Source organism: Ursus arctos, unplaced genomic scaffold (genome assembly GCF_023065955.2).
Source record: "Ursus arctos isolate Adak ecotype North America unplaced genomic scaffold, UrsArc2.0 scaffold_5, whole genome shotgun sequence".
Lineage (NCBI taxonomy): Eukaryota > Metazoa > Chordata > Mammalia > Carnivora > Ursidae > Ursus > Ursus arctos.
Genome location: NW_026623067.1, coordinates 26,064,051 through 26,090,058, shown reverse-complemented (window position 1 = coordinate 26,090,058; position 26,008 = coordinate 26,064,051). Strand labels below are relative to the sequence as shown.

The window sequence follows — 26,008 nt, the reverse complement described above, 5'->3', positions numbered from 1 at the left end:
AACCAATGAGCATCTTTTCAAATAAGTCGAACAGGCCAGAACTTACTTTGCCTCAGTGGTTCCTCAGTTGGGACATCAAGGAACAACTTGTGGAAGTGCATATTTGCCTTGTACTGTAATGAGAACACAACACGGTGTCACTGTTCACATTGCTGGATGAAACAGTGCACATTTTAACTTCAATTTAAATTACATAACAAGGAGCGCCTAGTGGCTCAGTCCATCAAGCGTCCGACCCTTGATTTTGGCTCAGGTCATGATCTCAGGGTCCTGGGATGGAGCCCCGAGGAGGGATCCGCACTCATTCGGGAGTCTGCTTGTAGATTTTCTCTCTCTTTCTCTCTCCTCCTCTGCCTCTGCCCCTACCCCTGCTCCTGTGCCCTCTCTCTCAAATAAATAAATCTTTAAGATAAATAAATCAATCTTTAAGATAAATTAATAAGTTAATTAATAAATTACACAACAAATTTCCCCCTCCCTCAATACAGTCTCTTTAGGAATTCCTTTTCTCTGATCTTACAGTCTTCAGCACAACCCTTCAGAGTGGGCAGGACACAAAGGTTTCATTTTCCAACAAGAATTAGTGACTTGCCGGGGGGACAGACATCTGTGACCACACTGCAGCTGGTGGTCACCGTTCTGCCCAGGGGGCTTGACGAGGATGTCCCCTGATAAAAAATGACATGAAACTCCAAGCGGTCTCACCAGGGAAGGCAGTAGATCCCAGGGCACTACAGATACAGAGGCTCTCAGGACGGCAGTGGTTAAAGGGTCAGACAAACCTGAGTTCAAGTCTTGGCTACACCTGTCCTTTGGTGTGTGATTGTGGCTGAGGCTCCTGGAGCCCTGGGTTCCTCCTCTGTACCAGAGGGCAAATATGCTACCTGCCTCGGAGGGCTGCCATACGGCTCACATGGGACAAGTCACCTAAAGACCCACCAGCTGGTATTGTCACTCTCACTACTTTTGTTGGGAGGGCACTTCCTTAGCCAGTGTCGGGGGAGGTAACTCTCGAGGGCGGGAGAAGGCATGTGTTTAGACAGCTGTGACAACAATGAACAGCCAGCAATTTCCATTTGGTAAACTGCCTTCACAAATACCATCCTCAAAATAACCCGGGGAACTCACGTCCCCATTCCATGGGTCTGGACAGTGTGCCTCAGGGAAACTGAGTCACTGAACTGGCGCCACACAGCAAAGAGGTAGAACTGGTCCTCCTTCCATGGACCTCTGCCTGACAGGATGCTTTCGATAAAGTCTCGTGAACAGAGAGACAGTACAAGCAGGCCCTCCGTGTTTTATTATCCAAACTAGGAGTGGTCTCAGTGGCAGAAATGGCCCTAGTATTGCCCTAAGAAAGAGTTTAGAAAGGTCACACAGATCAAAGATGGTCCCCACAAGTCAGCTATTTTACGAACGCCTCACGTAAAGTAGGTCACCTCATGCTGCTTCCAAAAAACTACATTCTGCATCCGGAACGTTACCTGGAGTAAAGCCAGATAGGCCGTGGGCGCTTTCTTGAGATTTCTTGGTTTTTTGTTTTTGTTTTTAATGGCTACAGTGAGAATCAGCTGCATGACTTGATTTAAAAATAATCTGGGCCAGGGACGTCTGGGTAGTTCAGTCAGTTAAGCGTCTGCCTCCGGCTCAGGTCGTGATCCCAGGGTCCTCGGATCGAGTCCCACATGGGGCTCCCTGCAGGGAGCCTGCTTCTCTCTCTGTCCCTCCCCCTACTTGTGCTTGCTCTCTCTGACAAATAAATCAATTAAAAAAAAATCTTAAAAACAAAAACAAAAACCTGGGCCCAAAAGAAAAAAAAAGTCCATAAAACAAAAAACCTGGAACATGGAGTCTTCAAAAATGTGAATACAATAAAAGGCAAAAATGTGAATACAATAAAAAAAAAAAAGTGGTGGGAATGATCTATATTAAAAGCGACAGATAAATGTAATTCATGCCTCCTGACTGGATTCTAGAGAGGGGGGAGCAAAAAACATTTATAAAGGCATCCAGTACTGCGACAATTATGGAAATCTGAAATGGATTTTATATTAATATTTTTGTATATTTACTATTTAGTTGCATTTCTTGTGTGTGTCAGTGGGTTTTTTTGGGTTTTTTTTTTTTTGTGGTTGTTGTTCTAGTTCTTAGGAAACACGTATTCAAGTATTTAGGGGTGAAGTGTCAATAACGACCTTAAACCACTGACCCCAGTAAGTATGCCACACTCTCAGACACAGAACTGGGCTTTGACACCATCTGGGTGTGTTTTAGAGCAAAACTAAACTACTCCTGGACGAGAATAATGACCCTGTTCACAGGTTGCCCCCCTCCGTGTGCAGCTGGGTAACCTTCTCTTCATACGGGTGCCGTATCAGATTCTAATTTCAGTGCAAGGCTATCACAGCTCTCCTGGGCTCAGCTAATTATTCGACCAGCACTTGACCGTGTGGGTCCCTCCCTCAGGGTGCTTGTCGGAGGTAAGGGTCACAGCACGGAACTCACCACCGGCCAGGATATACTGAAACGTCAGTGGTGAAATATGATATTGATTAAAAATCAACTGAAGGAAATGCATCCTGTTTTTTCTTCCAGATTCTCTACCATCTCTGCCTACATGAGTCCCGACCAGCAGGAAGATGCAGTTGGGTTTAGGGCCTCCACCTCGACATGACACATACCGCCGTCCCAAGTTACCTGGCTGGAAGACGAATACTTTTTCCTGTCCATCTTAGATTCATTTTTGTTTTCTGTTTTACAGTCGTTCTTATCGCTTGCTAAAGAGGCACCATCAAAACTGGATTTTGACCTGAGGAAAGAGAATCCAGGCAGTCTGTAAGATGAATTTTTAACGCTACTCATTAACTGCATTGTAATAAATCTGGATTATTATACCATCTCACGAGAAAACCTGACATTTGTTTTTCTCTTCTTGACCTCAGTGATCACTCCTAATACTCTAGGAGCATTTACAGAGTACAGCGTATAGGAGACCGGGATGGTTTCACCAGGCTGCAATCTCAGACTGCAGAAATGTGGACTTGTCGAAGGGAGAAGTATCAGCTGAATTGTGAAGGTCATTATACCATCTCAAACATATTTTAAGCAGTAAAAGAAGAGTCGTATAGGCAAATTATTACAACAAAACTACAGCGATAGTTTCAATCAAAGAATATTTTTTGTTCCAGAATTCTATTACTATTTAACATGTGTTAATTGAGGAGGGCATTGTATTAAAGCCATAAGGCACACAAGAGAGACTTTATCCTCAAGGACCCTGTGAATTCATCAGACATCTTTTTAAAAAGGGAGTACAAGATTTAGCACCACATAATACATACCATGGGTGTTAGGAGGAGGAATAGAGACACTAAGTCCAACAGGAGAGAAGAGAAGAGGAGAGACTGATAGCACAATGTGGGTTTAATACACTGGGCCTCAGAGGATGAGAAGGAGGTGGGTACGAGGAAAAGAGAGACAAAACATCCCAGAGTGGGGAAAACAGAAGTAAAATCAGGATAAAAATGAAGAATGTGTTTGAAAGTCAAGTCTTCCTTTATTCTAGTAAGGACAGAGGGCAGAGCTCCCGCATGTGTTTCTAAGGTGATTCTGGTCCTGGCTCTCCGTTTGAGTCCATGTGTGAATTTGCACCTGTCTGTAGCCCTACAGACACACAGAAGCATTTCAAAGTGGAACGCATGGATAATTTTTAGAAGTCTATATATGACCAAGTTTTAGGATGCAATTAGGTAGTTTTTTGATTGTTGGGAAAAATGGCACATGAAATCCATGATTCCACAATATGACTCCTTAGAAAGCTCAGTTAAAACTACTATTTGGTTCAAAGCAGATGTAAGAATCGTGAGTAATTCAGGTGGCATGAGAGCATGATGCAGACAGAAATGACTGAAGTCAGATTTTAGACTCTGGGTCTCTCAGCTATGAAAAGACGGGCCATCTGCCAGCCCCAACAGTTTGGGTCCACGTTGCCCTACCCACAGGTGAAGATCTGGATTTAGCTACTGACCACTGAACCTATTCACAGATGTAAATCCCTTTTGAATTCTAGAGATTACTTTTTTCTTTGAAATTATCAGTAAACACTGTACTCAAAAATAAAATTATTTTTACAAATATCAAATTACCTATTTATACTATCCAGTAACCTGATTTAATCACCTCTACTGATTCACGTTAGTAAATGTTAATGGCATTGCCAAGGCAATGACTTCTTGAAGGACTGTAAGCAGGTGCGACAAGGAGGGCAGCTCTACCCTTGATAAATTCAAGAGCCACAAGCAGAATGGACTTGTCTACATGGCACAGGGCTCTGTGAAAGGGGTGGGAGGGGTGCTGATTGACACAGTACTGCTGTCTTTGTTTCTTCTGAACTGTGGTACTCTCTCTTCTCACAGGTGACTATGAGCTGGACGGAAAGCCCAGTGCAAAATGAAAACGTCGGGCCTCTTATTCAAAAATTAGGAAATTGCAGACAGCGAGAGCAGAGCAGTAAAGCAAGCGTGGGGCTCTCTGCGACCACACAGATGACACGCCCACACCATTTAACAAGCATGCTCTCACGATGAGTGTGTTATTCTCATCCGAAGCCTGGGGGAGGCGGTGTCAAACCAACTTTTTAAAGTGCCCGCTGGAGCCAGCCAGTAATGGTGAAAGATTCAAGAAAGGCCGTGCTTTGTGCCTTTGCCCAGAGACTCCTGTGATGAGTGAGGCGAGATGCTCAGACAGGAAACGGCTCTAGAAAGGAGGGTTAAATGTGAGATGTGTCAAGCCAGCCACGCAGAACCGATGATGAGAGAACTAGAAGCGAAAGGAAAGAAAAATCTGGGGGAGACAGATGAGACTTACGCTTGGTCTTGAAGGAAGTAAGGATTTGGAGAGAAGGAATGGGCTGGGTAGCCAGGAAGGAAAGGGAAAAGCAGGAGTTACTTAATTACCCTTCAGCTGAGGCCAGAAGACCCCGAAGGTGCAGTTCTGACAGTTCTAGTAACAGGGAGGAGAAAGGAGAACAATCCCTCCACTGCTCGGTTACAGAACCCTGGCCACACTTCCCCGTAACTGACCATGGGTAGAGCCATTGTCTTTTCAGGGCAAAAAAAAAGCAACTTGAAGTTCCTACTTCCTTCTGTGTGAAAGGAAGCCCGTCGCTAGAGTCTCTGAGAGTGCCGGGGACCGTGGCTCCTCTCAAAACTGCCTTTCCACTCCCAGGCTCATGACCAAACTACCGCTGTCTCCCAGCACCAGCCCCCAGGAAGCCGGTGGCCCCCCGAGACTGGCAGAGCCCGCCCAGGGATCCCAGGCAGGGCTCCCCTTGGCTTTTTTGTGGCTGCCAGGAAAGCGAGACAGCAGGTGTGCACACGCAAAGGCCCTGCAACCTGGGCGGGCCCCGCCGGCTCCCTGGCCAGCCTTTCCAGGTGCTTCGGAAGTCTGTGCCAGACAGGGGGCTGTCCTGGCTCTATCAGGTAGCAAGATCCGTCCCTGAAGCAAGGGGCAGACGTTCTGCAGTCGGCTGGGGCAGGAAGGAGGAAAGATGCTGCCCGCACGAGACTAGACAGGAAGGCAAACATCAGTGCCTGGATATCAAGACAGACACCCCACTTCTTTCTCGGAGGTTTATCTGCCTACAGGAGATCCTGACTCTTCCCCACCACCACCACTAAACTAGAAGTATGGGCTCCTCCCAGTAACCCCTCCTCCCCAAAGGCCCAAAAAGAACAAAGCGTCACCGTGAGGACTCACCGCAAGGAAATGATCCTCTTCTGGTCTGGGGACTCAGCCTCGCTGGACGGGGTTGGGGACTGGACTGTTGGCGACTTGCAGATCTTCTTTTTCTCCTCCACACCATTCTCAGCTTCTGAGCTGAAGAGAGAAGAACGCTTGACCTTAGACATCCGGGGAAGGGCGTGGAAGGAAAAACGATGAAAACACCTTGCTTTCTGGAGAAGGGAATGATGTTCAATCCCCATAGCAGGCCGAAGTCAATCTGGACGTCTGTGCCCTTTCCAGATCTCCATTCTGCCACCTCTCAGCTGGCCTCTCAAGGGCACGAGCTCCAGGACATGCCTGCTGCAGCAGGTAAACGTCCGACTCTGTGGGAAATGGGTGGCTCCCAGGTGTGCGCCCTTGGGCCCCACACTGCTCAGCTCTGCCCTGCTGGCTGTGTGCTGGGGCGACAGATCACCCAGAGGTGGGAGGGCCCATGTACACACGTGCTCAGCACACACGCTCACGCGTGGCCTTCTGCCAGGTGTGAGCCTTCCTGCTGCGAGCCCCCACCCCTTTGTTTGCATTTCTCTTGTGTCATTTACCACCCACTGTTGTAGTTATATATAGGTCCCACTTTGGGTTGTTGATATTTTAACCACGCGCTTCTCTAAGCCATTTACAGTCTCTAATCTTCACAGCCACCCAGGCTGGGTAGGAATTATTACACCCCTGAGATCTGGAATCTCAGGCTCTCAGATATCACCCATCTTGCCCAAGTTCACACAACCAGCATCTGTCTGAGTTGGGATTCAAGCTTAGGTCTGTCCATCGAGGAGGCCTCTGGGTACACACCCACCCTCATATCCTCTCTCTCTTTCCCCTGCCATCCACCCACCCCATGCCTCCAACCACCTGTCCCTCCATCTAGCCCCCTCATTAGCTCTTCAGTGGGAGAGCTCCAGGGTGGGGTGAGGGTCTTAGGGATTTTTATACTGACCACGGGTCTAGGTGAGTGCTGGTATATAATCATCATCAACAGGCTTTTAGAAAACTCAGGCTGACCTGGTGACCTCAGGCTGACCGAGGGGAAAGCAAGTCAGGAGGGTCTGCACACGGCACCACTAACAAACGGAGGTAACCGGTGGGGTGGATGCAGGAGCTGAGCTTCCTCAATCTTAGGGACGGGGGACACGAATTCCAATTTGGGAAAGAAAGAGGAGGGACAGGAACACGGGAAGGGAGATTGTGTGGTGTTTTACATGGAGCAGACCTTCTTTCGTGTCAGCCTGCAAAGCACAGAATTCACAAGACAGGGCAGCCGAACATACAGGAAAACATACTAAGATAGCATTGCTATGACAGTCTGGCTGATCGGAATCCTAATTTACCACCGTTTGGTGTCTTCACCTGCACATGACTGCACAGGCAGGAAATGTGAGTGGTTAGCTGAAGCTTTGTGGTTGCTTGCTTACCACTTTTCACCATGTGGGACAGTTCCAGTCCATTCCCGTAAGACTGCAGTCGTGTCAAAATCAAGACCGAGTGTATCTGACAAGGTAGCCAATTAACAATCCCGACAGATGGTGCATGTTCTTACATCGTCGTTAGCATTTCTCATCTCTTAGTACATAAACCTTCCCCAACCTTCCACTTCTTCAATTCACAAAGTACTCAAAAGCACTCACGTACGATCGAGAAGAGAGCTCAGTTCGTAACGGAATTGCGTTAGGTGATAAAAGGCACATGGAAGTCTTTGCAATATTACTGGGAAATCACTGCTTTGGTTTGAAATAGAGCATTTTATTTAATTTTAGGATCAAGTGGAGTCCATAGACTCAGAGAATTTTAGAACGGCGAAGGGGCTTCAGAGTACCCCTCCGTCTACCCGTCTTCCCCAAGATACACACATTATTCCCATTCTTCAAAAGCATCAGACGGGAATCCACTTGTGAGGCCCTCGTTCCGAAGGGAGAGTAAGTGTGTGTGGACCCTCAGCAAGCCACTCGGCATTTATTCATGTATTTACTGAGCCGAGGCCCCTGCTCTCCCGCACGGCACCCCTGCGGACCGAGAACGGGCCCTCCCACCGAGCAGCGTAACCCTAACCCTAACCCTAACCCTAACCCTGCCCCTCTGTTTGGAGGTAGCCCCACTGCTACAGGGCCTGGCTGAGCTAAGGTCCCCCTAGCTGGGCAAATGTCGTATTTATCCAACTCCTAGACTAACTTCCTTACAAACAGGGAGTGTCTGTGTTTTTTCATGGCGCTCAGCTCTGCATTTGGCTCCTAGTGGCCATTCATTCGTGTTGACTGATATGGGATTTGTTCTGCCGTGTCTCAGGAAGTGAAATTCATGTAGGGGCCGATTCAGTTTTAGAGTTTCGTCGACTTAAAGATGTCACGGGGGGCACCTGGGTGGCTCAGGCGGTTAAGCATCTGGGATAGAGCCCCGCATTGGCCTCCCTGATCAGTGGGGAGCCTGCTTCTCCCTCTGCCCCTCCCCAACCCCCCAAAGCCTTGCTCCCCCTCTCAAATAAAGTCTTTTTCTTTCTTTCTTCTTTTCTTTTCTTTTTTTTTAAGATTTTATTTATTTATTTGACAGAGAGAGAGACAGCCAGCGAGAGAGGGAACACAAGCAGGGGGAGTGGGAGAGGAAGCAGCAGGCTCCCAGCGGAGCAGGGAGCCCGATGCAGGGCTCGGTCCCAGGACCCTGGGATCTCGCCCTGAGCCGAAGGCAGAAGCTTGACGACTGAGCCACCCAGGCACCCCTCAAATAAATAAAGTCTTAAAAAAAAAAAAAAAAGATGCTACGGAAACTCAAGCAAGTGAATTCCTGACACAGGAGAGCTCACTCCCACAAGCAGCCGTCCCCCCTGAGGTGTTGAGGCAGTGGACTGAAACTGTACGGAATCCAAACAGCAAAGACTGGCCGAGTGTGGGAGGGGATAGGGATGGTTCTGCAGGGCCGCTAGTGGAGACCCTGATGGCAGGTGTTCCAACCTTCCTCTTCCAACAAACGTTTACTGGAAGGGTCCCTGCTGGCAGGGTAGGACGCTGAGCTGGGCCGGTGACACAGATAAGTGACTGACAGTTTTAAGTATCGTCAGAAAAACCAGATGCTGGAAACATACGATTAACCTTCACTCAGCCTTGGCAAGTTATTTCTTCTCCCATCTCCAACCCAACCCAAGTATCACTGTGGGCCCTGAAAGCTTTTCAGTAGGAACTCCAGAGCAGTGAGACAGTCCTGCCTATACCAACCAAGCCTGATGTTACCATTTGGGGGAATGCATTTTTATTACCAGCTAGGAAGTGCTGGTTTCAGAAGACACTGTCCCACACTGTTACACAATCTATAAATAAAGAACGGGTTGGACAATCCCTATCGAGAGTGCAATATGAGTCAGTTCCCAGACCTTGTTAATCTGATGATGAGATGATTCAGATTTCACAATTTTTCAGAATTAGAATTCTTATATTCTTCCTGGAAAGAGTCTCTCTGAGTTTAAGGTAAACTCAGGTCTCCTTTCTCCTGCCCCATTCATCTCCGAGGCGCTTTGTCCCTCATGCTGAGAATGAGCTGTACTCAGCCATCATCCCAAGCAAGTCAAGGTAAGTAGCTGTTGGGCAGAATGATGATTAAGTTGCGTCTCAGGTGAGTGATTAAGTGGCGTCTCAGGTAAATGAAAACAAGTGCCTCCTATGGTTCAGTCCAGGTAGTTGTGTTCCTTCCTAATCACAGTGGTGGATCCCTGCGTTTGAGTCGACCTTCAAGTTAAATCAGTCTAAGCTAAAGCATAGAAAATGTCATCAACTCCCTTATGGTAGTATGGATGAGGGTAGTTTTAAATCCATCATCACTTAAAAAAAAATCCCTGATCACCGTATGCTGAAACCACAGTCTTGACCAACAAGGTTGGGAAGTGACTTGAAGATAGATAGGCTCTGTGTCACCAGAAGATCTCAAGGGGATAAAATCCTGGAAATGGGACTGTCGTTTTAAGTCCAGGTCTGTCACAATACAGTGTTGTGCTAAAACCCTATACTGGAAACTAGGGTACACCTGGGCAAGCCAAGACCTAGGGCACCAAACCCTTGCTATTTATTTTTTTTTTTAAGATTTATTTATTTGAGGGGAGGGTGGTGGGGGAGAAGGAGAGAGAGAATCTGAAGCAGACTCACTGCTGAGTACAGACCCCAGTGGGGGCTCGATCTCACAACCCAGAGATCATGCCCTGAGCCAAAATCAAGGGTCAGACACTTAACCAACTGAGCCGCCCAGGAGCCCCATCAAACCCTTGTTTTTGATGTGTTGCTTGCTTAGTGGCTTCAAGGCTGGCTGGCAGGCATGGGCGGCACTGCGAGGGAACAAAGAGATGGAGGCTCTGGGGGTGGCTGGGCAGCAGCCATAGTACAGATTGAGACATCATGGTAACCATAAAAAGGCTGCAGAATGCGGCACAAAGGTGCAGGAGGTGGTGATGGAGACCAGGGCCTCTGGAAGACCCCTCAGCCTCTCCAACTGCAAAGTAAATGCAAAATCTCCCAAACTAGATTTTTGTAAGCTAGAAAAAAGTCTCTCATTTACAATTTTGATACAGATCTTCGTCTAGAAAGTTGAAATTTTATGTATCTATCTACATATTCACTTCTTTTTTTTTTTTTTTTTAAAGATTTTATTTATTTATTTGACAGAGATAGAGACAGCCAGCGAGAGAGGGAACACAAGCAGGGGGAGTGGGAGAGGAAGAAGCAGGCTCCTAGCAGAGGAGCCCGATGTGGGGCTCGATCCCACAACGCCGCGATCACGCCCTGAGCTGAAGGCAGGTGCCCAACCGCTGTGCCACCCAGGCGCCCCTACATATTCACTTCTGAATAAGTACTAGAAGCAGAAGTACACAATTCAAAAGGTAGAAATCCAACTCTGAAAACTATAAACCGCTGATGAAAGAAATCAAGGAGGACACAAACAGATGGAAGGACAGCCTGTGCTCATGGATTGAAAGAATATTGTTACAATATCCTTAGTATAGACAAAGGAATCTACACAGTGCAATCCCTATCAAAATACCAACAGCATTTTTCACAAAACTAGAACAAATAATCCTAAAATTTGCATGGAACCACAAAAGACCCCAAATACCCAAAGCAACCTTGACAAAGAAGAACAAGCTGGAGGTATCGTAATCCCAAATTTCAAGATATACTACAATGCTGCAGTCATCAAGACAGTATGGTACAGACCCCAAAACAGACACACAGATCAATGGAACAGAATAGAGAGCCCAGAAGTAAACCCACACTTACATGGCCAATTAATCTATGACAAAGGAAGAATATACGACGGGGAAAAGACAGTCTCTTCAATAAATGGTGCTGGAAAAACTGGACCACTTTCTTACACCATACACTAAAATAAATTCAGGGGCACCTGGGTGGCTCAATCGGTTAAGTATCTGCCTTCAGCTCAGGTCGTGATCCCAGGGTCCTGGGATCGAGCCCCATGTCAGGCTCCCTGCTCAGCGGGGAGTCTGCTTCTTCCTCTCTCTCTCTGTCCCTCCCCCATTTATGTGAGCTCGCTCTCTCTCTCAAATAAATAAAAATCTTAAAAAAAAAAAAAACCTCAAAATGGATTAAAGACTTAAATGTGAGACCTGAAACCATAACGCTTGTAGAAGAAAACATAGTGAATAATCTCTTTGACATTGACCTTAGCAACATTCTTCTAGATATGTCTCCTTGGGCAAAGGAAACAAAAGCAAAAACAAACTATGGGGACTACACCAAAATAAAAAGCCTTTACACAGTGTAGGAAACCACCAACAAAACGAAAAGGCAACCTACTGAATGCAAGAAGCTATGTGCAAATGATATATCCAGTAAGGGGTTAATAACCAAAATATGTATAGAACTCACATGACACCAAAAAACAAATAATCTGACTAGAAAATGGGCAAAGGACCTGAATAAACATTTTTCCCAAAGAAGATATACAGATGGCCAACAGACACATGAAAAGATGTGTCTAATCATCAGCACTCATCAGGGAAATGCAAATCCAAACCACAATGAGATACTATCTCATACCTCAGAATGGCTAAGACTCAAAAAGACAAGAAATAACAAGCGTTGGTGAGGATGTGGAGAAAAGGGAACCCTCGCGCATTGTTGGAAGGAATGTAATTTGGGACAGCCGCTGTGGAAAACAGTGTGGAGGCTCCTCAAAAAATTAAAAACAGAAATACCACACAACCCAGTAATTCCACTTCTGGGTATTTACCCAAAGAAAACAAAAATACCAATCTGAAAAGATATCTGCACCCCTATGTTCACGGCAGCATTACTTACAATAGCCAAGCTATGGAAGTGGTCCAAGCACCTATGGATAAACGAAGGAATAAAGAAGATGCCGTCTATACACACAATGGAATATTAAACAGCCATTAAAAAGAACGAGACCTTGATATTTTTCACAACATGGATGGACCCAGAGGCTGTTATGCTAAGTGAAATAAGTCAGACAGAGAAAGACGAATACCTTATGATTGCAGTTATATTTGGAATCTAAAAAAACAAAACAAAGGAATAAATACAAACAAAAAGCAGAAAGAGACCCATAAATACAGGGAACAAACTGATAGCTGCCAGAGGGTAGGGGTAGGAGGATGGATGTGGGGGAGTGGGAGATACAGGCTTACAGTTATGGAATCAATAAGGTACAACACAGGGACTATAGTCGATGATACTGTAATATTGTATGGTAACTATGCTTGCTGATCGCAGCATAAGGTATAGACCTGCAGAATTACTATGTTGTACACCTGCCACTCAGGTAACAGTGTATCAACTGTACTTCAGTTAAAAAGTTACAAATCAAAAAACAAATCTCCCTTCTTTCCCTGTTTCATGGTGGCCCTGTCTGTCTCCAAAGAGGTACCCACTACTGTTCCTAGCTCCTGTGTGTCATTCCAGCAAGATTCTGTGTACGTATGAGTGTAGGTACTAAGCACAAATGATAGCATGCTATCATACAGCTTGCTTTTTTCCCTTTTTACTTACTATATATCTTGGTGCTCTTTCCCTATCAGTAGACACAGAGCTTCCTCATTCTTTTTCATGATTGCATAGAGTTCCATAGAAATGGATAAATTATAATTTAACCAGTTCCTTCTTGATGGACATTCAGGTGGATTTCAGTCTTACTACAAATACAAATAACACTGCAACAAATGTCCTTGTATGTTTATTTTGTGTGTCAGTATATCCATAGGATAATTTCCTGGAAATGGAACACCTGTGTCAAAACATACACAATTAAAAAAACTTATTGACAAATTGCCTTCAGTAGAGGTTTTGTAACCCACACCCACAATACAAAGCAGTGTTTACACATTCTTAATGATAAAGTGTTAAACAAAAAAATTTTTTTTCCAAGTCCCTAGCAGATTACCTGGCACATAAAATAACAAGAATACTTTTAATGAAGACTAGTGTTAAATTTTTGATCTTTGCAAATGTGAGAGGCAAAAAAAAAAAAAAAAAATCCATTTTAGTTTTGATTTACTGTTCTCTATGAGTAAGGGTGAGTGTATTTTTATGTATTTTAAAATTTCTGTTTTGTGATTTAGCTGTTTGTATGTACATTGTGCCAATTTTTCTATTGGGCTGTTGATTGAAACATTCAAGAGCAACACTTCTTATCACAACTATATATATCACTGATTCTCACAATATTCCAGAACTGACTTTTTAAATAAATGATGTTAAATAATCAGAAGTTAAGTGGATATTAGGAGTTGGCCTAACATTAAAATAAAATGTCAATGACAAACTAACCTTTTTTTTTTTTGGATAGGCTTACTGGCAGGTACGGAAAAAAATGCCAAAAACATAGCATTCTTTGGTTTCAGCAAAACCTTTAATAAAACCTGACAGGCTTCTAGTTCTAGAGGGAGGAATGGAGCACAAATGTTTGTCTCTCCTTTCCAAGGCCCGTTAAAATAAGTATAAAAGAAGTAATACTCTTGCTTATAATCATGGAGGGAAACCATCAACAGAAGAGTCAGTTCCCAAATTTCTGAAATATGGAAAGTAGAAAGTACAGTATTAACTCGTGTAGCAAAGTAAAGAAGCTATAGTTAGAATATGGGCATCAGTGGAAGATACGAGAACAGTAATCTGGTCTGTCAAAGTCCAATGAGGTGCTATAGGAGAAGGACTAAGAAGTTGATGAATACATTAGATTAAATTAAAGGTGTATGTAAGAGATCTTTGCCTCCTCTTCACCCTAGCCCCCATCATTAGACCCATCATCAGGCAAGCAGACACTTAGCCACAGGGGTAAAATATCAGAACGGTTGTCAGTGAAAAGACAGAGCCAAATTAGGTGCAGAAAACCAGGGTACCCAGAATGGAGGGTGGAGCCCTACAGTAAATCCTTCTCATCCTCCCATGTGGAATCAGTAATCCCCAGGCTAGGTGCCAATCGACTACCCATGTCCTTCCATAGATCCCAGAAGAGCTCTTTAGTCCGTCTTTCTGAAACATGAAATGGCAACAAAGGATTGCCAGACCCTTGAAGAAAGTCTGAAGTCTTAATGAAAAGATTGAGATAAACCAACAGGAAAGTAAAATCCTTAGGAAACTGACTTCAGAGAACAGAAGAAAACTTAAGACAAACAAGCAAACAAGAAAAACAAAACCCCAAAGCCTTCTAATGAATATCTTCAGAGAGAGAAGGTGGCACCCATGAAATGGATCACAGTATTATGGCAAGGGAAACCTTTCTGGACTCCTCAATTCTCCCTGAGTCCAAGTCCTCAGTGGCTTACAAGGCACTTGGTGACCTGTCTTGTCCACCCCTCCTCAGCTCCTGACCCCCTCACTCACTTCCCTCCAACCACAGCCCTAAGCTCTCACGAGAAAACCTGTGCACTGGCTGTTCACCAAATGTAGGCTGATGTATTCTTTAAAGAGATAAAAGAGAAAGCAGGACTTAGAGGAATCTGCCTATGTAACATTAGGAATAGGCAGAGGGAGGCAGGGAGTTAGTTAGAGTTGACTCTTATGTTCCATCAAAACAGGAAGTGAAGAGATAAGGTTTAAAATTAATAAGAAAGAGCAGGATGCAAACATTTTTATAGATAATGAAGTAACCACTGCCACTAAAATCAGGCACAGTTAGAAGAAGCTACTGGGGAGGCAGATGGAGAATGGGAGAGGTGGAACTGAGTTCGCTATAAATTTTAATACACTGTATTATTTTGTGAACACTTAAAAACATATTAACATCCTTAGAAAGAAGATGTAAAATATAGCGCGGATCATAAAAATAGGTGGATTTGCTGTCTTCAGATGTTTGAGTTCCTGCAATGTGTAGAACGTACTGGCAGATGCTGCCCTCTCCAGGGCTATCGCCTCTACTGGGAGTTTTAGTTTAGCACCTAAATAAAGCACAGGTTATAAGGGATGTCTACCATACACAGAGTGCCTTGGGAATTCAGAAATCTAATTGTGAAGAAGAGAATCAGGGAACATTTGTGGAGGAAATCAGCATGACATCGTGTGCATGTATGGGGGGAGCAATATTTCTTTTCTCATTTAGCTGTCAGAAATACATTTCAGTACAAGAAACCAGAAGTGTAAATTATATTTCTATTTGTGTTGTAAATAAATAAAAATAACTAAAAAAATAAATCCGTTCCTTTGGATGGAGAAAATCAAACCCTTCCATTACCACACTGTAGTCATCTCTGCCACCCCTCTACCCAGGGAGACACTGTATTTGTGCAACTGTCATGGGGGAAGGATCGGTGTTTGAGCTGGGTACATACAACTTAGACTTATAGAGATACCAAAAGGTCACCAGAAATACAAGGAAAGGCAGTAGCAAAAACAGGCAGACAAGGAAGAGTCATACATGCGCAAGGAAATCTAGCAGTCTGGTTTTCTCTGGAGTATAGGCAGCAGAAAGAAGTGGCAAATTACGTTGTTGGAAAGTTTGATTCCTAACGAGAGCAGGCTGCTTTTAGACTTCATTGGGTTGGCAGCAGGGATAAATGAAACATTTTTAAGCAGAAGGAATGAAGCGGCAGGGAACTAAGTGCCCATCTTTTCCCACACTGCCATCGTGAGGGTCTAAAGAGCTACGGACTTTGGGGCGATTATACTACATCAGCGGCCAAGCAAAGGGTGGGGGTGGGGAGCCGAGTGTGATGCCAAGAAGCAGGAGACTGCACAGGAGGATGAATCCAGCGATAACACCAAAAGAGAGAAGAAAGCAAGCAATGGAGAGCGACATCCAAGATACCCCCAAGGTTATCTGGGGGACAGAGAAGATAGGACTGCCACCAACAACTACAGGGAACGCAAGAGGAAATGTAGTTGGGTGGGAGGGTTTTTGCAAACCTAGTTTTAGATATAACAGACGTCTATTGTGAGCAATAGAAATCTAACATATCGTGAGAAAGCTGTATCTAAGAAACCGAAAGAACCCAAAAGAACAACAGCAAAAAGAGTATCCGACTGCAGAGGAGAAGTCCTGCCAGCTGGAAACTCTTTCTGCTGAGCCCCAAGCACATGGCTAGAGCCAAGAGCAACAGCTGCAATCCCAGGCATGGAGGAATGGCTCACCATGGGCCACCAACGGGCCCCAACACACCTCTTTAAACTGGTCCCACAGAGCTTCTTCTGCTCGCATTCAAATGGACAAGCGTATGTCCCAGGACCCATCACGTCAGTCACTCCCACCTTTCTACCTTCTCCTCATTCCGTTTGCCCACATCACTGCTTTGCTTTCGAAGCCTAAGCGACTCAATTCCAAAAAGCATTTAATTGTCAGGATTCTGATTCGGAAGGGACAGAAACCCAACTCAAACCAGCTTATGTCTACAAAAAAAGAAAAAAAAAAAAAAAAAACCCAAAGGGCTTTTGTCCCTGCTTTAAGATGAAGTCACGAGTGCAGAAGAGCTGCAGCTGCAGACCTTTCCCTTCAACCTCTGAACACACAGCAGTCATCTTGGGGTCTCCCTCTGCAAGTCGCCCGGGCTATCAATGCCCAATTCATCCTCCCGGGACACTGCCTCCATTGCGTCACGTCACCGCTCCAGAACCAACAATGGCTTTCTATTGGGCCTTGGATTGCGGTGTCTGAATATGAGCCAAGACCTGCCAGAGTTTTGCCGTGTTTCTCTACTTCTCAAAAAGAGTTCTGCGTTCCAGCCATGTTGGTCAACTCCCCGTGGCCTCGCTTCCATCGTGTTCCATCCTCCCTCCGTGCACTGGCTCTAGCCTGGACCATCCTCTCTGCTTCTTCCCAACTCCCCACAACGACACACTGTTCCATGCCCGGGGCATGTCTAATTATAGACCTTTCTGATACTGGCTCCCATCTCTTTAGCTTCAGTGTCTGGAAATACGAAATTGTGCAATTAATACTTACGGACCAGACAACTTTGAGTATATTTGCAGTACAGGACAAAAATCAGCCTTTTTTTTTTTTTTTAAAAAGTCATCTCTACACCCAATGTGGGGCTTCAACTCACAACCTGGAGATCCAGAGTCACATTTCTACTGACTGAGCCAGACAGGTGTCCCAACAATCAGCATTTTAAAACGGAGCGTGGGCTTACATTTTCTTTCAACCTACATCCTATACTCCTTCCCAGGTGTGCCTTACAACTTCTAGCAGAAGGGGGCCACGCTGAAGGTGTGAGAGGGGAGAACAAGTCGTCTTTCCACTTTCCCTTATACTGAATCAGCACTGTGTACAGACTTATTCCTCACACTGATCATTAGTTAGGTGAGCGATAATGTGAAACCCTGTGACAACTCAAACAGACTGACTTCGCTGTTGGAAGAAACGATCTCAAGGAAAATTATAATCAAACTAATTCAATCAATTCTCAGTAGTGGTACTCTGAGGCCAAGCACAAATGGAAAATGACAAAATAAAATGACAAGAAAATACATCAAGGAGACAGCAATTGACTTTGCCAATTTCCAGGAAGGGCAACTTGAGGCTGCTGATGGTGAATTCCCTTTGGTTATTTACACCCTCAGCGTGTAAACAGTATTTTCTATGTTGCATTGCTCTGTGCTAACAAAATTTCTAAAAATAAGTTTAATACAGCTCCTTTAAACAAGAACATGATTTTCTCAGGGGCAAGGACTTTAAATAGTTTTTGTATTTCTATCTCCACTCCTTTTTTGAAGTTGTTCTGTACCAGCAATTGCTAAATGTCAGAATAAGCCATTTTCATGTACCTAAGATATATTCGAGGACATTTATTAAAGCTTTGGTCTGAAGGATGTGTTTGGGGAAGAAATAAATTTTAAAAGCAGAATGAAAAGCCTAGCAAAACAGAAAGATAGGAATACAAAAGAAAAGGGCATGAAATTCAGGGAAAAAATACTTAGAGAAAGTACAATATTAACAAATCTTAAGCTATTATGGAAAATACTCAAAAATATCAAAAATATTAAATAAGATCAGAAAGGACTTCAGGTACTTGAGAAATAACTATAAATTAAAACCTAGATTATGGAGAGCAATTAGATCATTGGGAATGTATTTACAGGTCATAATACAGAAAAAGAACATGCCACATGATAAAATAGCCATTTGTAATTACAAGCAATTCTGAACGATAAAAGCAAAGCTGTTTTACATAAGTTGGACTTGTAACTACTCAAATTCATAAATGTGCTTATTGCCCAGAGCAGGAATGCTAGAATTTAAGAAAAATTAAGAAGTTCTTTCAACGAGCTTTGGGGAGGGACACAATTTTAAACACCTCTATACCAAAAGAGATCTGATATCCAAGATAAATGGCCACATGCATAGTCTTTGAACCTATCACATCCTGAACACGGCCAGGAAGAAGGGAAGAACAAATACTTAAGGACAGTCTCTGCTCTCAGCAGATTTACACTTCAAATAAAGACAACTGGCACACATTAAAAAAAACAAAACCCATTGTTCTATCAACCTCATTAAAACTCAGAATAAAGATGTTAATGCCTGTGTGGGGTTCCATCACAGAGTATCAATTTGGAACCACATTTTAAAGGAAAAGAGGACCAAGGATAGTACAAAATTGGGAGGATAAAGACTTCAGGCAGAAGTCATAAAACATTACAGTGTGCGAGGAAAGAGAAACGAACAATGACGATGGATGTGAGGAGTTCCAAAGAGAAGGTGTCTTTAGTAGAAGAGCCTGAGAGGTGAGTGGAATCATAAAAAAAATCAAGTGGCCAAGGCAGAAAGGTGCTGCTGAACAGAGGAGCCTCAAGATTTTGAGAAAATAACAGGATACTGCCCTAAAATGAGGCACAACTTTCTGAAAATGATATTCCTGAGGGGCGCCTGGATGGCTCAGTCAGTTGCGCATCTGACTCTTAATTTCGGCTCAGGTCATGATCTCACAGTCATGAGATTGAAGCCGGTGAGACGGGCTCTGTGCTCAGCAGGGAGTCCGCTTGAGATTCTCTCTCTCTCTCTCTCTCTCTCCCTCTCCCTCCCTCTGACCCCCACTCGCACACACAGTCTCTCTCTAAAATAAATAAATAACATTTTTAAAAATGATACTGAGAAAATGACATTCTGTCCTCTGATAGATGGGTCCTGGATGAGAGGAATGTGGGGGAGTCTATATTTATAGGCACTCTTCCAGCAAAGAGAAGCTAGAGGACCAGGTGGTTAGAGAGAAAGGGGAAAAGGCAGACCCCCCCACCCCCAAGTAGGAGCTCCCTAATAAACGACATGGGCAAAACATGTCTTTATGTGAATACCAGTGCTTCCTGAATTAAGTTTCATTTCTCTTGTTACCATGCATGAGAGTAACTTTTATTCCGGAGAGAGAGGGAATGTATCATGCCAGAAATACATGCAGTTAACCAGAAGGGAATATTTTACCTATTAATAGCACAGTAACATTTAAAATAAAATAAAAAAAAAAAAAACCCACCCCAACTCAGGGCGACTGGAAGCTGACTCGAAGAGCAGTGTTTGTTCTTGTTTTGAGGGAGCCCCCACTGTGTCCGTGGAAACAGGCCCTCAGCTGCTGGAGGAGGCATTTGGACTTGAAGCACCGGAGACGGAGACAGGAGATAGGAGCTGTCTCCTGCCACCCTGGCTGTCATCTGTGATGACTAAAGGGCTTTCTTTCCTCTTACACCCTTCATTTCCTGGAACACTTTCTGGTCTATGCAGATTTAAAAAAAACCCAAAAACATCAAAAGCCCGAGAGCTGAAAGACCCAGGTACATGGCCATTGCAGCAGAGGTAAAAGGTGCCTCAAGACTCCAACACAGCACCAAAGAGAGCTCCGCAAAACGGTCTCTCCTCCGTTCCCCCCACTCGAACTGGGCAGTGCTGTGTCCTCAGGATTCCGTCCTCTGATCTCATGGCTCAGAACAGCATGTGTGTGCGAACAGCTCAGGATGTTCCCCGGGCTGTGCCCTATAGGAATTTCCAGAAGTCAGCTCCACACTTCCTGCCACATCACCCCCGGTGATCCAAGCGGGCATGGGCTCCTTGGATGTCATCAGTGCATGAGGACATTCTCTTTGCTTAAATGCTTTGTATTACTAAGACTCCGGATTTCTTTCTAATGAAAATTAATGGGACTCAACCACTAGACAAGAAAGGCACTGTCCCTTTTTATGATTATTTATTTATAAATTAATTTTTTAAAAGATTTATTTATTTATTTTAGAAAGAGAGAGCGTGAGAGAGCATGTGAGTGAGGGGAGGGGCGGGGGAGAGCGAGAGAAGCCGACTCCCGCAGAGCATGGAGCGCCACCCCCAATCTCTGGGCTCCATCTCAGGACCCTCAGATCATAACCTGAGAGGAAATCGAGACTTGGATGCTTAACCCACCGCACCAGCCAGGCTCCTCTGTCATTTTTTAATAATGCAGTATCCATACATTACAGAAAACAGTTTCCTCTACGCTTTGGTTTAATTAAAACACTTCCAAACTAGATACTTCAGCAAAGAACAGTTCATGTTATCCTATGGCAAAAAATTATAAAAGAGTACTTTTTTGGTTATTTTGAGTTGTAAGATTCAAAAGTATTAATGTAACCTGCTCATGAAAGTAAACCCATTAACTGTCTCTTATCTTTGTTTTTCTCCCCTGGAATCTATCCCTGTGTTTTGTATGTATTATTGTCAGAGAATTATTTGATATTTATATCATAATATATCACATATGATATAAACAATATAGCATGTATCATTTTGTCAGTATCATGATCTAAGCAAATACATGATATATCATAATTATTACATATATCAATATATGTAATAATTATAGAGTAACTCCTCACTGTTGTCGAGAAGAAATGTTTATCCCAGTATTTTAAAGATAAGTAACTTGCGCAGGATAGAAGAATTAGAATTAGTGTAATTTATACATGAAAATTAGTACCTCTTCCAAGAAAATATAAGCAGTAAGCCTAAACAGGTTTTTTTTAAAACTCAAATACCTGAGATCCAGACCCGAGCTGAGATCAGGGTTGGATGCTCAACCGACTGAGACACCCGGGTGCCCTTAAATACATTTTAACAGATCTTACATCTGACATCCTTATTTCCTGTTCTTAATTTCTCCCACCACAAATATGCATTTTCTCTACTGAAAATACACTGCTTGGCTAAACACCTGTTCTCTGCCTCCTCCCTCTCCCTTGCCACCCCTTTGTACTGCATTTTCCAAATGACTTTAAATTTGCATGGCTGTTCGCAAAGAGCACGCACACCCATACCATGCATGAGACCATCCCACTGCTCGTGACAACTTGAACAAGGAGAGTATGTATGACACCTGTTATCCACATGTCACGAGTAAGGAAGCTAAATAAGAGCACCGAGGGACTGACACACAGTAATCTGAGTGCCTAGAACCTCCATTACTCCCATACATTGACTACCTGTTTCCCACCAAACTCATTCAGACCCCAAGACCTGTGGAATTTACCTCCTTAATATTCTCCAGTTATGTTCCCACCCTGTTTTTTCCCAGTTCTGCTGGCTTTGCCGGGATCCTCAAGGTCTTCTGCCTGGACCACTGTACCTCCCTACCTCATCTGAGCTCTGAGAGACACTTCCTCCATCGAACACCTTCTGTCTATATATTAGATCACTTTATGCTGTGATCTGGGAAAAACCCAAATAGGATAATTACATTATCTTCTCACCCACATCCCACTGAAATCCTTCTGGTTCTCCAATGCCTATGGGATGCATCTGAAGATGAATTAAGGAGGCCCTATGCAATTTGGAACCTCCCTCTTTGGCTTTTAACTTTCCATCATGTTGCCCCAGTCGTGGGCTTGGGCTGCCTAAGACATCTTTCCCGGCCCTGGCAAGCACTGGTTATCTTCCAAGATTTAGCTCTGGCTGGCCATCGTCCTATAGGGAAGCTTGCCCAGTGCCTTGTGTGCCTAGAGGACTGATCCTCCTTTTCAGAATGTTCCTTCCCAGTACTCTATAAGGTAGGTCTGCCATGGCAACTGCATGCTTTAATTGGGGGGTTTGTTTTAAAATTATGAATGCCTACAGTTTACTTGCCTTTTTCTCTTTGGATCATAAGCCCCTGGAGGGCAGGGTCCAGGGTTTTCTGTACCCCTTGGGGGAAAGGGCTCTACTCGTACTTAAGTACTTCATGTTCCTCAACTCAGCACTAGAGGCCAGGCATTCTGATTTCTAGCCCAGAGCCCTTTCTGGCTACACCAGACAGCATAAATAGCAACAGGAAGGGATGTACTTCACTGGGGATTCCTGGACTTGGGAAGACTGGCATGGGAAAGGCCAGAGAAATTTTCTACTAGAGGGTGGATCCTGTTCTGGCAAACTTGGACCAAACTGGTCACGGGCAGCTTTAGTGAGGCAATGGCCTGCCCTTCCAATTCTTCCAGGCAAAGGTCTGACAAAGGGACACAGCAAATACTGTGGGTCAAGAAGGAACATCTCAATTGAGGAAGCTTTACTGTTTCTTCCCACGAAACTGGGTGAAAGGTAGGAGAGTCGGCCTTACTAAGCCCATATGAGCTCATCATTGCTGTTGGGAGGGGCCATCACACCGTTGTTGGTTTTGTTTTTTTAAGAGTCTAAAGGGCAATGCTTAGATATTGCAGATTCCAAGAAACCCAAAGAACACAAGATTGCTTTTCTTCATTTTATACCTCTGCAATGGATAAGGCTCAAGGAAAAGACTCTATTCCCGGATCTGTGGCTTCCTAAGAGCAGCCCAATGCGTGGTTTCTGGGAGGGGCATCTTCATAAAGATTGTTTATCACATTTCAGTGTCTGAATGAGACTCTGGCTTTCTCGCCTCCACACCAGGTTCCTGCTCCCACAGCATGGACTACAGAGCTGCTCTCTGTCCTATCACACTTGAATTTAGATTTTTTTTTATTTTCCATTTTTAAGAATTTGGGGTAAAGCTCATTAGGGTAGCGTATGCATTTTCTATTTGACCAATGAAGCCTGGTGATGTTCACAGAATAGTGACAATGTTTGAAGATCTGTCATAGATCTCATTAGAAAAACTAAGGCTGGTCTACTTTTGGGGATTAATACTTAGTTTACATCACAGCCAACTGAGTAATTAAAAGTTCCCACTTATTTTCATAAATGATTAGAAAAATTTCCAATTATATGAGTTTTATGATACATACAATGTAGACAAAAGAATGATTATTTACTCTTGGCCAATCTCGTTTCATCTATCTCTTCTCCTCCCAGCTCCCATTTATTTTGAAGCAAATCCCTACATTATCACTGCATCTATAATCATTGCAGTATGCATGCTAGAAGTTGAATAAATAAAAAAGATAAACACAATACCAATATCAAACCCAAAAAGGATTAACAATTGTAACTGATTAAAAAAATAAGTGAGGGGCACCTGGGTGGCTCAGTCAGTTAAGTGTCTGACTTTGGCTCAGCTTATGATCTTGGGGTCCTGAGATGGAGCCCTGTATGGGGCTCTCCGCTCAGTGGGAAGTCTGCTTCTCCTTCTCCCTCTGCCCCTCCCCCTACTCGCGCTCTCTCTAGCTCTCACAAATAAATAAAATCTTTAAAAAAAAATAAGTGAAATCTAGCTCTTATTCAGGGAACATATTAACATTATGTATTATTATTGAAGAGTAGCAGGACATGTCTCCCCAAAAGATGCCATTTCGGTGTGTGGGCTATTTTGACCTGTAGGCATTTGAACGAGAGCAAATGCATGGAGAGGCTTTCTCTGAACACCCCTTCCCTGCCTTAAGACAGATTCTCCCAGAAGGAATTTCCTGGGAGTTTCATCAACCATGAAGGACTGACTCATCATGAAAGAGTAGACTAGAAGTTGCCACCACACCCACCCAGACAAACGGTCAGAAATTGTCATACCTCTTGCCTATTCTTCTTCAGGCCCTTCATCTTTCATAAAAATCATTTACTTTCCCTGAGAGGCCCACGTCCTCCCTCTCCTCTCCCTATAAAGATGGAATTTAATACCGAGTTCTAAAGCCACCTCTCTGAGTTACTCATTTTTCCCTGGGTAGCTCCCACATATACATAGGACAAACATGTTAATAATGTTCTTCTCTTGTGACTCTACCTTTTATTATGGAAGTCTCAGCTAAGAACTCAGAAGAGTAGAAGGAAAATTATTTTCTCCCTCTGCAGTACTTAGGGTTACAGTGAACTAAATCATCTCTGGGCACATGCTAGATATTCAGAGTATCCAGTACGGGACTTGGAAGAGTTCACATTCCCTGCATTAACCCACATGGTTGTCACCAGCCTGGCAACAGGAGCTAACCCTCTGGTATTTCCATGTGCTGGGGGCTCTTTTCTTGGGGGCCTAGTTGCTCTGGATACTCTGGGGAGAAGAAACAGAAATAGTCCCTAATCTCAACACCTGGGCCAAATTAGGTCTTCTTGGGGATGAAGGAAAAGAGATGTGGAATTACACGGGTCAACAAGAAGCTGGTTATCATTGTGAGCAGACTGTATCTAAATGGATGAGCCACCATGACAGTAGGTGGGATATTAGTACCACATCTGTTCCTGCCTGCTCCTCTCCAACACCCCCAAACCTGCCTTTCAAAACCCAAGGATTTTCCTGAGAGAAACCTGCTGCTCAGCAGACACACAGGGGGATGTGACAGCACAACCACCCATTTCCTCTGGCCCATCAATATTATTTGTCAGTGAGGCCTTGGGCGGTGCTGGTACTTGAGGTTGTCTGGGTTTTCCTACAGATGCACTCATTGGCCTTTGAGAATTGGCAGGGTTAGGTCAGCCCTCCTGGGCACAGGAAAGGGATGGAAAGTAAGCATCTAAAAAGCAAGCAGTATGCGGGTTTGAAACAAAATATGGCATTCTAGGTGCAAAGATCAGCTCTCTCTCAAAAGTATTCAGTTCTCAGACTTTGCCAATTATATATATATGCTACACACGACAACTGCCCCCTTATCTCTGCAAGAAGTTCTTGCCAATTCTTAGAACAAAAACCTTAGAATCCTGTCCATGAGAAAGACCTTTCATGTAACAGTAATTCCTACCCTCTCCTTGAACAGCTTCAGATACTAAACTGTCAGGTTATCTTAGAAAGAATGCTGAGGAAATGTCTTTTCTAAGCTGAAGCCTAGCTTGTTTTAAAAGCAGCTCCCTGCACAGTATAGTTGGCTCAATCATGGGAGAAAATGGGCAGCCCGTCTTTTGTAGCACACCTGAATCTCCTCCCCACCATTCCTGCTTGCTCCTCCAACTGCCACCCTATTATGCTTCCCTCTATTTCTTGGGAAGCATCTCTGAACATGTAAACCAGAACCGGGGCGGGGCTACTGGAAGGCATCTCTCTCTTTTACTCTTATGAAGTGACACCACCACCTCCTGAAGTCACTGGCGGTGTCTTCCCACCACGGCTGAGAGAAAGCTGGTTTTACAGAGGGCGCAAAGCAGTAGGTGACCAAGTACAGGGTGTGTTTGGAGACAGAGGAGGAGGAAGATGTGAAAGAGTGTGAGCAGGCTCTGCAGCCTCAAGCTTATGCCTGGGGGGCCCTGTTTTCTTACTAATTAATGGGAGCCTGGCTTAAGACATGAACACACAGAATGAAACAACACTTACCAAAACCAGGACAGAAAATACAAATAAAGCTGAAGCACCTTCTTCTCTTCTGTGACAGGTCATTTTGGGTAGGCTTGAGCCATACGGTTTCTGGTAAGATCTATCTGTGAACTCCATAAATGAGTGGTCCTGAAAGTGGGGCCTAAGCACTTTCTA

At 44.2% G+C, this 26,008-nt stretch overlaps 1 protein-coding gene and 1 long non-coding RNA gene across 5 annotated transcripts in view; one reads left to right on the top strand and one right to left on the bottom strand.

Moving 5' to 3' along the window:
• GRAMD2B (GRAM domain containing 2B) overlaps positions 1 to 26,008 on the bottom strand; it is a 105,085-nt gene that overhangs the window by 17,910 nt on the left and 61,167 nt on the right. For 3 of the 4 annotated variants that reach the window (XM_026507861.4, XM_057306993.1, XM_026507863.4), the window contains exons 2-4: positions 5,758 to 5,877; positions 2,698 to 2,809; positions 47 to 113 (exon numbers count right to left, since the gene is read on the bottom strand). In XM_026507861.4, coding sequence (XP_026363646.2) covers positions 47 to 113; positions 2,698 to 2,809; positions 5,758 to 5,877 — 299 coding nt within the window. Of the gene's footprint in view, positions 1 to 46; positions 114 to 2,697; positions 2,810 to 4,866; positions 4,910 to 5,757; positions 5,878 to 26,008 lie in introns of all 4 variants that reach the window. The other variant, XM_044387357.3, reaches the window with a different exon arrangement.
• On the top strand, positions 2,147 to 4,478 carry LOC123001513 (uncharacterized). Its single transcript, XR_006410489.3, has 3 exons — positions 2,147 to 2,835; positions 2,943 to 3,076; positions 4,416 to 4,478. It is a non-coding gene; the product is annotated as an uncharacterized LOC123001513 (long non-coding RNA).